Below are 13,602 nucleotides of genomic sequence, written 5' to 3' on the forward strand. Positions count from 1 at the left end.
ACCAAAGATTCGGAGATGAGCAATATTTGGTTCATGACCAAATACTAATTGGGACGGGGAGTATTTATTATAATGAGTCGGTCTAAGACGAACAAGAGATGCTGCATGTAAAATAGCATGACCCCAGACGGTTGTAGGCAACCGTGTATTCATAAGTAATGGTCTTGCTATCAATTGCACATGCTTAATAAATGATTCAGCAAGGCCATTTTGGGTATGAACATGTGCTACAGGATGTTCAACCTTTATCGCAACTGATAAACAATAATCATCAAAAGCTTGGGATGTAAATTCTCCAGCATTATCAAGACGTATAGCCTTTATAGGATAATCTAGGAAGTGTGCCCTTAAGCGTATTATTTGTGCCAATAATTTTGCAAACGCCAGGTTGCGAGACGATATGAGGCACACATGAGACCATCTCGAAGACGCATCTATTAGAACCATAAAATATCTGAATGACCCACAAGATGGGTGAATAGGTCCACATATATCCCCATGTATACGATCTAGAAAAGCAGGGGATTCAATGTCAACTTTCATTGGTGATGGCCTGGTTATCAATTTTTCCTGATGACAAGCGACACATGAAAATTCACTACTTTCAAGAATCTTCAGGTTCTTAAGTGGATGCCCTTTTGAATTTTCAATAATTCGTCTCATCATTATTGATCCAGGATGACCCATTCGGTCATGCCAAAGCACAAAAGTTCCTGAATCGTTAAACTTCTGGTTTACGATTGAGTGTGCTTCCATTGTACTAATTTCTGCATAGTACAGGCCAGAAGATAAAGTTGGTAATTTCTCCAAAACATATTTCTGGCCGGAGATATTCTTTGTAATGATAAGATATTCATCATTTGTTTCATTTAATGTCTCAACGTGATACCCATTACGGCGAATATCTTTGAAACTCAACAAGTTTCTTGGGGATCTAGAAGAGAATAATGCATCTTCTATAACAAGTTTCGTCCCCTTAGGTAGAAATATAGTAGCTCTTCCGGAGCCTTCAATTAATTTCGAATTGCCAGAAATTGTATTAATATTTCCCCTTTTTCTACGCAAGTGAGAAAAGTATTTATCATCTTTGAATATAGCATGCGTTGTTCCACTATCAATCACACAAATATCTTCATGATTGGTCATTGATCCAAATAATATTTGAGGATTTTCCATATATTCTTCAAAACGAAAGAATAGGCAAAGTAAACATCGAAGTAGATATTATGATTAGACAAAGTATTACACACACTTTATTTCATATATTACTATGGAAACATAACCACATTAGCTAATACAAATGACATGTATGAAATATCTAAGTTAATACAGATCCATCACTGATTAGATGATCTATTTTCCCTTCAGGGAGTTCAAAGAAATCCGCCACATCTAGATGCATGGGCTCAACATTATCTTCAGAAATAAAATTTGCTTCGGCATCCTTTTCTGCCTTTTTGAGGGAGGATTGATATAGCTCAACAAGGTGCTTTGGCGTACGACAGGTACGAGACCAGTGCCCTTTTCCTCCACATCGGAAGCAATTATTTTCTGAATTTTTCTTTTGCACAACTTCATGCTTTTCATCCTTCCTTTTACACTGCTGCTGGTGAAGGGTATTATATGGTGCAAAACGAGAATCATGATTAAAATTCCTTCCTCGACCACGACCATGACCACGACTGGGGCCACGACCTCTTCCACGCCTAGAATGGCGAAAATTTGCCTCATTCACTTCAGGGAATGGGGCAGTACCAGTGGGTCGGCTTTCATGATTTTTCATCAGTAATTCATTATGTTGTTCAGCCACTAGAAGATGTGAGATTAGATCAGCATATTTCTTGAACTTCATCTCTCGGTATTGCTGCTGCAGGAGCATACTCGAGGCAGGAAAAGTGGAGAATGTTTTCTCTAGCATATCATTATCAGTAATATTTTCACCACATAATTTCAATTGAGAAATAATTTTAAACATTGCAGAATTATATGCCTTAACAGATTTAAAGTCTTGGAACCTTAAATGGAGCCAATCAAAACGTGCTTGTGGAAGTATGACCATCTTCAGGTGATCAAATCTATCTTTCAGATCATTCCACAGCGTAAGAGGATCTTTAACCGTGAGATATTCCATTTTCAAATTCTCATCAAGATGACGGCGGAGGAATATCATTGCCTTAGCACGGTTTTGGTTTGATGCCTCATTTTTATCTTTGATGGTGTCTTCCAGACCCATCGCATTAAGGTGAATCTCGGCATCAAGAATCCAAGACATATAGCTATTACCGGATATATCTAAGGCTACAAATTCACATTTAGTAAGATTTGCCATTAGTAAAGGAAAACGAAGAAATCAATACCTTCGAGGTTTTGAAGTATTTGCTCGAGATAACAGAGTCTCGTGCTGATAACGTGTTATAAAATAAAACTATGAAGTAAATACACAGAAGAAATATGTAGAGAGAATATGTAGAGAGATATCAGATTATATTACTTCTACTCTTTCAACATTGCATCTGTGCATCCTATTTATAGGAGCAACAGGACATGGGATATTTTGAGATATTTTGGAATATTTTGGGATATTTATAACTTAATGGATATCCACTATTTGGGATATTTATAACACATTATTATTTTTTAATATTATAAGCACACACAGATGCACCATGATTGCAAACTCATTGCTCATAAGATTATTATTTATGCAACCTTATCATACTCAAATAAAACCTTCACTTCATTTTTTTTTTCTTTCCAAATATGAGTTTAAGAAGAACTTTTCCTTTCCAAGGACTACTCAAGTTCTTGAATCACCAACATAAATAAATTCTTCTTCTTCTTCAACTAGGGTCTAAACCACAAATTTATTTGATAGCACAAAGATGCTTAGTAGCACCAAATCATCTAACGCCCAATGTCTCACATTAATCACAAGATTCACTTGAGAAATGACCACAATAATTATATCATCCGCTTGCTCAAATTTATTTTCGCTTAGCGGGATTATCATTTCTTTGAATCTTCTACTACATTGAGGTGTATGATGGCTTAGTTTGCCACACTCAGAATATCTTTTCAAGAATTTCACCACAATAGCTGCATATTAAAATATATGCATCCACTTTCAACTTAACACCTCAAATGTAAATTATTCACAAATACTCGAATGATCTGAAACTTATTAGGAGCTACCTAAAATAATACTACAACAACATAAATTCATACCAAAAAGAGATCGTCCAATAAATCAAATAAATCCTCAAAAGGGTCTTTAAGAATTTTCTCACTCATTACGAATCCACTCGCAGAAAAGACTTCATTACAATTCATTGAAAAATTCTTATGCATTAACTGAAGCAGCCGATTGATACAAACATAAGTTGGCACTCAAAAAATACAGTAACAATTAATCTAAGTCAACAAAAAATTAAACTTTCAGTGGACTGCACTATTTGCCTAAACACGGAGGACATCATTTTCAAAAATAGTTCAAATGAACATTTTTGCACCACTTATAATATCACTGATCATCATAATGGTAATTATATCTCCATACTTGTTACTTGTATGCTCCAACTTTTGTTATTTGTTCATAATGTAATACCAAAAATAATGCATGATAAGGAAAAGTATCAATACTTGAATTAACGTCCCATACTGAACACATTATTTGACAATAACATATGTTCAGAAGTTTTATCACATACTTTTACCGTCTTTGAAAAGAATGAGTGAAAAATCTCTATACCTTTCGATGGAATTAGAACAGTGACTTGGACATCGTCAAATTAATTCTCCGTAAAATTATAGTGTAAATATCCTTAAGATTGTTGGAATTCTTACGGAAAATACTTGATCACGAAAACTTGTAGGAAACTATTAATACTTGATCACGAACCTTGTCGAAAAATACTTGATCACGAACCTTGCAGGAAATTCTTGAAAGCTTGAGGCATGTCAATTAAGACACTGTCCTTAAAGATATTTCACCCGGTATGGTTGTATCCCCCAAGATTCAACAAGTCCTTCTAGTACAAAACTAGGAGCAAGAAGCTAACAAAGATTTTACAAGAAATAAATCCAGCACACTATAATATGTGATTTTTTTTTATCTTTTTGTGTTTCTCCCAAGGAAAAGGACTAGAATATATATAGGTAACACAAGTCATCTACACAAAAATCTGAGATGGCCAACGTTTATAAGAATAAAATAATGATCATAAATAGGCTAATAAAGAGCAAAGTTTAATGACCATAAAAAAAAGTGAATGACAAGAGTCTGTTACAAAATGGAGACAACCGTTGGAAGATTAAATGATTAGCATATCAATGACCCCCATTAATATTCTCTTAATGGAATGAACTTAGACATTCTTTTTGAGATACCATATTTACAACACAAGGAAGATGTCATCATGAAGCAAGTAAATTACTGTGGCAACCAATTCCTAGTTGTAGTGATATGCTATTCAACTACCTCAATTAAATGGTTAACTGATTGGAGGACTGAAAAATCAATGATCCAAGAGTTGACCTCGTCAAAGGAGGACAGAGAAATTAGGTGCAAAGATTGGGAATTATTGCACTAAGAATTGGGACCATATATGTATCCAGGAAAATGCAAAAAGAAGAAGAAAACAAAGAAATAAAAAAGGTGAGGAAAACTTGTTAATTGGGGTGTCTATCTTTTCTTGTAGGCCATGCAAACAACTTCTTTGATCCTAATAAAACTATGCTGCCTTTCATTTTCATTTTCATAGTCTTTTGTTATGTTCCGCTCAATAATTCCTAAGGAGCTGTAGGCCATCTAGAGTATAGACATACGTGAAATGAAAGGCTTTGGGTTATTTTCTTTGGAATTTGGAAGATTCTTAGTTAACTTTTAAAATTTGACCTGACTTTTCAACACTAACAGAAAAATGAGGAAAAATATCTGCTTTTGCATGTTTATTATCCAATGATATGAGGTGTATGTTTATCTCTTAGGATATTAGTTTTTTCTTTTGATAATTTTGTGGAAAAGGTTGTGGATCCCTCCATATTCATATTTGTATTATAGCATACGAGTAACAACACATCGAATAAGAATTCCGAATTTCAGGTAGGAAAAGAAATTTGCTTGTACAGTAATTAATAATTTCATCCCTTTATTTAATTTGTTTTATTATCAAGACTGCTAGCTAGTCAAGTCTTTTTGTTTTTGCACTGTTAAGAAGCAAGTGAAATAGGAAGAAAAGTAAGCAACTGGCCATGCAATAGCAACCTTTTCTTGTCTCTCATTCGTTTTCATCTTCTTTCTTTTTCTTGGTGTGATTTGTTTTCTTCTGCTTAAAAATCTTTTCCGGAGGGCAGTATGTTATATCCTCTAATTAGATACTTCCGAATTAAATTCTCCTAACCACCTAAATTTTTATCTCGACACTAGATAGTCGTTCATGCAATAACGGAACTTTATTAGTCTACCTAGAAAAAGGTACTAAATCTTTTTTTTAAGCTATATACTTCTGAATATCTGATACAATTCATCGACATTAATAAAGACATAAATTCAAAAAAGGAAAAAAGAGAACATAGAAGAGCTAATATATATGTAACTTATCATACTAGTTGTAACAATCTCATCTACCCGATGGATTCATGATCTCAGAGAAAATAGTGTCGCTCTTCAATTTGTCATCACTACTGGTCATGGATGTACCACTGCTTGTCGATTTTCCTCCAACTCCATATGAACATGAAAACGTCTCTCCTTCATCTGTAGATATATTGGTATGACCATTCAGAATCAAGGGGAAAGACGGGCTAGTCGGGTAACTGTTGCCTTCCACTTCGTGACCTCTATTATTTGCCGCGTCTTGAAGCTTTAATGCAAATTCTAAACTCCATACAACATCACCCATTGATGGCCTTTGGACTCCTTGATCCCTCAAGCAACTATATGCTACTTCTGCAAACTTGTTCAAGCACTCTGGGGCTATTTGTCCTTCCAAACTTGGATCAATTATCTGCTCAAGATTTCCCTTTTTACAGCACCTACAAGCCCAATCAGCCAAATTCACTTGCCCTTTTGGCATGTTAGGAATTATTGCTGGCCTACCGCACAACACTTCGAATAACACCACTCCAAAAGAATACACATCAGATTTTTCTGTTAATTGTTGTCGCTTGTAGTATTCAGGATCAACGTACCCAAAACTTCCTTTCACGGCAGTGCTAACATGGGTATTTTCTATCCCACCAAGTGGACCGATTTTGGATAATCCAAAATCTGACACCTTAGCAACCCATTTCTCGTCCAATAAAATGTTGGTTGACTTGACATCTCGATGAATAATCGTATGCTTTGTGCCTGTGAAATTAATTTAACGATCATGAATTTTTTCTACTATAGATAACAATAAATTCATAATTATCATTATAACAGAAGTCGCTAAATATACCATTTATAATAACAATGTCACAAGACAACTTTTGTCAAATTGAAGTGACATTTACAAATTATAACAACAAAGTCACTGACTTTACGTGCTATTAACGATGAAACCAACTCATCAAGGTGACTTCAATATGATTAAAAAAATATCTTTACAAATTTAGTGTTATAGCTTATAAAGTTTAGTGACTAAGAGTGAGATTAACCATATACCTGTATGGAGATAATACAATCCTTTTGCTGCGCCAATGCAGATCTCAAGACGTTTCCTCCATGGAAGTGGAACATTATCAGTTTTGTACAAGTGATCACGAAGAGTTCCATGAGCCATGTAGTCATACACCAAGATCATTTCACTGTTATCATCACAATAACCAATTAAGGATACCAGATGCAAATGCCTTAGCTTTGATAGCATGTGAATCTCTGTTTCGAACTCGCGGACTCCTTGCTTTGATGAAGGATTCAATCTCTTGACTGCAACCACGGTTGCACCGTTGTCTATGTACCCTTTGTACACATTGCCGAAACCTCCATGGCCAATCAGAAAATTGTCATCAAAATTACCTGTTGCAGTTTTTATCTCCTCCAGTAAAAAGTGTCGGCACAGATCGGATGGTAGTGATGATGAGACTGAGCCGGCAGTCCTTTGTGTGGACTCTGATGTTGTTGATAAAGGGACCCACGATGACTTCGTAACGCTTTCGGAATCTTTTACACTGCTTTTCCTTCGACGGAGAATGAAGAAACATAGAATTGAAAACATAACAATTCCGCTAATCACACCTGCAATGATAAAAGCAACGATATGCCATGATTTTTTCTTTTTGTTGTCTGGGGGTGAATTAGTTGGAACTGCTAAGGGCGGTTCAGGATTTGGCACGGACAGACTTCCATTTGGATCACTCAATTTGAAAATCTCTAAGCCATTTAAGATGGCGTTTGCATACATAGCCTTTGTTTCCATGTTAGGTTTCAATTCAAGCGACATATTTTGCTTGCTTCGTCGGCCATCTGGGTCGCTCACATACATCACGTAGTCTTTGTACGTCGGGACTCTCCATCCGCCACTCCGTTGAATTATATCAACTTGTTGATCTGCCGTTTGGTTTCGAATGGATATGTCGAAAACCCGCTGGTTCTCTTCCTTAATTTCCTGCTGAATCTCACAAAAATGAAGTCTGAAAAGATAGGAGAACCCAGAGTCAAGAGGGAATATCCACTCCAGACTAGAACTACGATTTGCCATGGTCCTGGAGGTTGTGTAAACTATGGTTGGCGCAGTATAAGCTGGGGTTTTAGAAGTGTAATTGACGTAGTCACCAAAATGAGGAGTTTGATAGCCTAATCCAACGACGAAATCCTCATCTCCAGTCCATTCACGATACATCCCTGTGTCCACTGTGCTAGGAACTTGATTGCCCCCCGCGTTCAGCCTGTACAGATTTTCAAGAGCAGTGTTGTTATTAAAGTAATAAGGATTAGCATAGCCCACCAATTTGATGTCATGACTGTCTGCGCGTATGTAAAGATCAGTTGGCATGGAAACTATCTCAATCCCATTAACAAAAGCATAAGAATTTGGTGAAGGAGAAAAAGTGATACTGAGAATCTGAGTTTCATCAACATTGATGACATATTCTTTTTGAAGTACTTTCCTAGAATCGGTACTTGCAGAGACTGTGAGGAAGGCGCTGAAGTTACTCAAGAGGGTAAAATTATTAGCAGTGACGGAGAAAAAAGATTCTGATTTGTTGTAACCAGGGTAATTGGCAGGGTAAAAATAGAGACGGAGGAATTTGGGGCCAGGGGAGACAGGAAAAGTGTAGATGAAGGGAGATTTTATAATACGGGCAGTCATATAAGGAACTCTGTCAGAGTCTTGTTCAGAAGCTATGGCTGGTGTGGAGATGGTTGAAGAGTTGGAAGGTAAGAAATTTGGATAGTGGGTATCCGTATTCCAGTGACGGCCATAGGATTCGTCGGGTGATGGTGCGCCACAGTTGAGCAAGAAATAGTCTGTCGCATTATACGGTGAAGGCGTGACAGAAATAGTGGCTGTTATGAGATGTAAGAGTAGAAAGGAAATCAGAGCAATGGTTACCATGGTGGTTTATGGAAAAATCTGTATTTGGTATGCAGATATTAGTTGTTCGAAGAACGAACAATTATACAGAACAATTGCCAAGACTTGAGGGTTGACTCTCAAGTCATTTCTGCTAATTTTTATTTTTCTATGGTTGAAAGGCAATGTTGACCGAGACCGCCTCCTCAGTCACTGGTCCTTTATTTTACATTATTGTTTAAGTTTTGGACAAAACGAAATAGCCTAATATTCACACTTCCGTGATACTATTTTCTTATAATTATTTGTTAAAAGGGAATAATATATTTTATTTTTAGAAATAACTAAATTCAAAAATTTAAATTTTACTTTTAGTGAGAAGTACTTTTATAGTCACACGAATGTTATGACATATTTAACACCCCGTAAAAACAAATGCATCATGCACTTCTTTTGAACCGAGAGTCTATCGAAAACAACCTCTTTACCCCACAAGTCCCACAAAGATAGGGGTAAGGTCTTGCGTATATCCGACCCTCTCCAAACCCTACTTGTGGAATTACGGTGGGTATGTTGTTATTGTTGTAACAGCAGATGCATCCTAAATGAATGAACCAGAGCCTTGTTTAGTCTTTGGTGTTTGTTTTCTTTCCTTTGCTATTTACCCTTCAAAGAATCTTTATCAATTGTTGCAAAACAAGAGGTTAATTTAAGGTTTGGTTGGTAATCTTAGAAATATATGCTCTTCAAAAATCAAACTAACTCAAAGTAGATATTTTTCAAGTCCATAAAAGCCATTAATCACCCTCTTTCTTATCTTTATTTCGATAGTTTTGCTTCCTGTGAACAGAGGTACTAGCTAGTCTCCAATCACTCATTTTCTCTCTCTTCATTTAATCATCGTGGAGGTCTATTCGTACAGCATGACAGCTCAAATATATTGCGCATCTATGATGACTAGGACCAAAAATTAATTTGGCCTATGCTCAAGTTGCACGTTTGGATTGTAGTGGACATGCTGTATAATCTTAACTCTTGTTCCTCCTTTCATTTTTATTTATGATCAATGTTCTTTTCAGCACTAGCTGTTTATCTCGAAATTAGGTGACAATTGAATTTGTAAGTGAGGTATAAGATATGTGGATAAATTTTAACCTATTTTTAGTTGATGTGAAGTATGTATAGGTTCGTATGATATAATGTGTGAGAATATATATATATGCCTTGAATAAGTATGTGTCAATCTAAAATACTTATGTATATGCATATATGATAATATATTGTATTGAATGGATAAACAGAGCCAAAGAACATTGTGGATTCGGACTAAAAATCCCCGCGAGAGAGAGAGCTTCAATATAAATTTCTATTACAATATTCTAGATCTCAAAAAGTCAACCCCTAAATGTAGGGAAAAGTTTTTTATTTATAGTTTTGCCTTATGGGCCATACATACAATACAAAGCCCTTTTAGAATAGAGAAAACCCTAAAAGGATAAGGTAGGGCCGTACGGTCTGACACCCGTACGGTTGTCAGTACAAAATGACAGAACGGTCATGACGCAAGGCAGCTTTGCAACTGGTTAACTGGACCAACAGCCACGTTCATTTCGGACATGAAGAAACCGGACTAACGGCCATGAGAACTTGACTTTGGAGAAACCGGACTAACGACAATGCTGAGTTTGATCCGGAGACACCGGATCAACAGAGTTACTTCTCTTTTCTCGGATTAGACACATCGGGTGCAATCCCCCCAGTTTGAAGAAAAGACCGATCATACTCGTGCTCATTTGATCATATCCTCGGCCCCCGATCTCACCGGTCTTGCATATATCCAATTTTTACCGTATATAGATAGTTCTCACACTTTCTGGACCGTAGTTTTATCGGAGCAACGGGAAGTGGACAAGTCACAAAACTGGTGGTTTCATAAGCTCGTTCTTATCTTTTGATTTTGTCGGGAACAATTATATCACGTCCCTCTGACATCGGCCACGTGTCTCGTCCCGAATGACACGTCGCCTCGTATCACGTCTCATTAATTGTGGGACACATAGCGCCACCCGATTGGCCGCCTTCTGTAACCGCTACAGTTCCCATGCCTATATAAGGCCCTTTACCCCTTCACTTTACCATTTTCATTCCTTTAACATTCTCACTTCTTCATTTCATTTTTCTGCTCGTCTGGTTATTTCTCCAATTCTTTTATTTGATCATTTGATCATTCAGAAATCAACTTTGTCAACTTCATCTGCCATTTTGATCGAAAGTGCACCTTTGCAATCTTTTTTCATTTGTCACTTTGCATCCAACGGCCTCTTCCATCCTTGTTACACTCCCTCCATTGTTTTCTTTTCTGCATTTTGACTCTCCCATCTCGTTCAAATCTTCTCTTTCGCGTTCTTCAAATGTCTGCCAACACCAAAACTATTTCCCAGGATGTTCCCTCAGTTTCTTCTCAGGGAGCCGAGCCAATCTCACAACCTAAGGGAAAACCTTCATTGAACCTACCGCTTTGGACATAGTGTCGTCCAAACCCAACTATAACAAACAATTTGAAGTTGAGAAGCCTTCTCCGATCGCGGATAGAAGTTTCGATGTAAGGCGATATCCTTCGTCTATTACCGAGGATAAACTTGACTAGGTCCGGGTCGACTGCGGACGGGATAACCGTCCGGTGCAAGTGTTCATCCCCGGGCCCGACGAATCTATCACTGATCATAGAGAAGGCTTTTTTTATTCTTACACCTATCCATTTACGCTCAAGCTCGTCCCTACAATTGACCCAATTATCTTGGAGATGTGCCGGACGTACAATGTCACCCTGGCCCAAATTAGTCTGATTATATGGAGGACCGTGGCCTGCCTTTGGTTATTGGATAACAACGTCAATAAGGAATTCACGATGACGCATTTCATCCAGTTATATTCCCCGAGGCTATTCCGAGGGGCGTGATAAAGCTCGCCAACCGAGGTAGGAACCCGATTTTTTTCAAAATGGACGAAGACAGGGATCGAGGGTGCTATCTCCGGGTAAGGACCGCGGACATTATTCCGACTGAGTACATGCCTTTTCCGGAGAGGTGGAATGATAGGCGTAAGTTTCTCAATTCTCCCTTCAATAATCATTTTTCCTCCATGCTTTGTCAACACTTACTCCCTTGCATTCACGTGATTTCTCCCTCATTTTTTCTTTTGTATCAGCTGTGGCGTGAATACCTCCGGCCGTTTGGAACATGATCGAATGGGTTAGAGCAATTATCGGCCAACACACTCATGAACGACGGACATGGGGGGACCTGTCGCGTGGCCGATGGGTTGGTTAAAATCACGGTAACGCTCTCCTTGATTTGGTACATATTGTATCTTCTCCTTTTTTCTTTTATAACCCCTTCGGTATTCAGGTTTACCCAGGGGCTCGGTGGAGCCGAGATCTGAACCAACAGCTGAGCTTACTGCATCAGTTCCTGAATTCGATTAAGTAGGGACATCTCGGCTCATTGCTGCTGTCAATAAGAGGCGGAGAAAGCCCTCGGACAAAGGGCAGAAACTAAAGAAAAGGGCAAGAAGTGTTGTTCGGACCCAGAGGGATGAATCAGATCCCGACTTTCTTATTCGAAAGGTCGGTGTGGCCCCCTCCGTCGCCTCTATTCCGGAGGAGGAAGCCACCATTCCTCCCTTTTCTACAGTTAAGGAAGGACCTTCCGCTCCGACTTTGCACACAGATGGGGAAGAAGTTCTTTATCCAACTCCTCTAAGGTCAATTGAATTTGTTGATATATCAGGTGACACTTCATCTGAAGAGACTCCCCTGCAAAGGCCTAGAAGATCCGAGCTAGCTTCGACTGCTGAAGCCAAACTAAGAGCAGAGTCGGTCCCTGATACCGAGGCTCCAATGGATACCAGCCCACTGCCCGGGGGTGACCCAGCTGCAACATCCGAGGCACATGCTTCTACCGAGACCGCTGGGGCTGCTCTAACTTTTCATGCTCCATGGTCGGAGAACCTCGATGACATGTTCTCGAATACACCACCTGCAACGGGAGAAGCTGCCAGTTTCAGACATCTCCCTATCCCTCGGGCCACGACAGCGGCTAGCCGGGCCATCGAAACTGGTGAAATGGATAGCCTAGTAGGTGTCTTTCCGGCCCCTAGCATGGAATCGAGAAGGGCAAGATCGACCATGGTCACCGTCCCAGAGGATTGCAGCTTTTTGTTTCGTCCGGTGGGAGTAACAAGCTATCTGAGGCCTCTCATTTTGGACTCGGATAAGAGAAAGATGGCTAGAGTCCCCTGGCAGGGCCTTATTAACGAGGGCATGCACGCGGGCAACCGGGTAAGCTTATCATCCAATCTTTCCATAGTTCAATGTGAACCTTAGTTATAGCTTTACCTTTATTTGTTTCTTTTGCAGAGTGTTGTGCTCGTCAATGAGGCCTTTATCCGTGCTCAGCAATAGGTCGACGACTTAAAGGGCTATTTGGATGCCCATGGTCGTGAAACGGACAAGTTCCATCAACTTCTACGAGAAAAAGAAGACCGGTTGAACCGGGCCGCTGCCCTGTCCAACGTTTAACCCGAGCTCGAAGCGACGAAGGCCGAAAACCTTCGTTTAAAGGTCGAGTTGGCCGGAATAGTTGAAAAGAATCAGCTCCTGGAAGCGGATAATGCATACTTTAGCCAAGACAATGCCTATTTTTCTTCGAGGCTCGGTGAACTCGAGGCCAATATCTCTTAACTTCGAAGTGAGCTTGATTCGGTCAAGGCTGATGCTGTGAATATGGTAGAGAGGCATCGACTGCTTGAATTCGAGAACGCTAAGGACAACAAAAAGTTGAGGGTAGTTAAGAAGAAAGCCGAGGATAGGTCCCGAAATTGTAACGAGCTCAAAAGCAAATTCGAGGAGGCAGCCGAGTCCAATGACATTCTTAAGGCCGAGCTCGAGTCGGCTACTCAAGTTCAAGGAATTCTCGACGGAGAGATATCAGAATTAGCGGCTAAATTGGCCAAAGCTGAGACCGACTTAGAAGAGTTTCTTAAGGACGTGGAGGTTGCCGAGGCTCATACCACGATTGCGGTTGAATATGAATGGTGGAAGTCC

The 13,602-nt window shown here is 39.0% G+C and overlaps 1 protein-coding gene across 1 annotated transcript; it reads right to left on the reverse strand.

The window, feature by feature from the left end:
• Positions 1 to 5,474: 5,474 nt before the first annotated feature.
• Positions 5,475 to 8,681, reverse strand: LOC132621924 (receptor-like protein kinase FERONIA). The gene is made up of 2 exons (XM_060336401.1): positions 6,647 to 8,681; positions 5,475 to 6,349 (listed from the first exon to the last, which is right to left on the reverse strand). The coding sequence occupies exons 1-2, from the start codon at positions 8,538 to 8,540 to the stop codon at positions 5,619 to 5,621; spliced, it is 2,625 nt and encodes an 874-aa protein (XP_060192384.1). The 5' UTR covers positions 8,541 to 8,681; the 3' UTR covers positions 5,475 to 5,618.
• Positions 8,682 to 13,602: the final 4,921 nt, after the last annotated feature.

Source organism: Lycium barbarum, chromosome 12 (assembly GCF_019175385.1).
Source record: "Lycium barbarum isolate Lr01 chromosome 12, ASM1917538v2, whole genome shotgun sequence".
Lineage (NCBI taxonomy): Eukaryota > Viridiplantae > Streptophyta > Magnoliopsida > Solanales > Solanaceae > Lycium > Lycium barbarum.

Bases quoted from the DNA above. Each gene is read 5' to 3' on its own strand.
- LOC132621924 (XM_060336401.1), bottom strand. From the start codon at position 8,540: ATGGTAACCATTGCTCTGATTTCCTTTCTACTCTTACATCTCATAACA. The intron at 6,350-6,646 runs GTATATGGTTAA...TTAATTTCACAG, and splicing joins ATTGTATTATCTCCATACAG to GCACAAAGCATACGATTATT.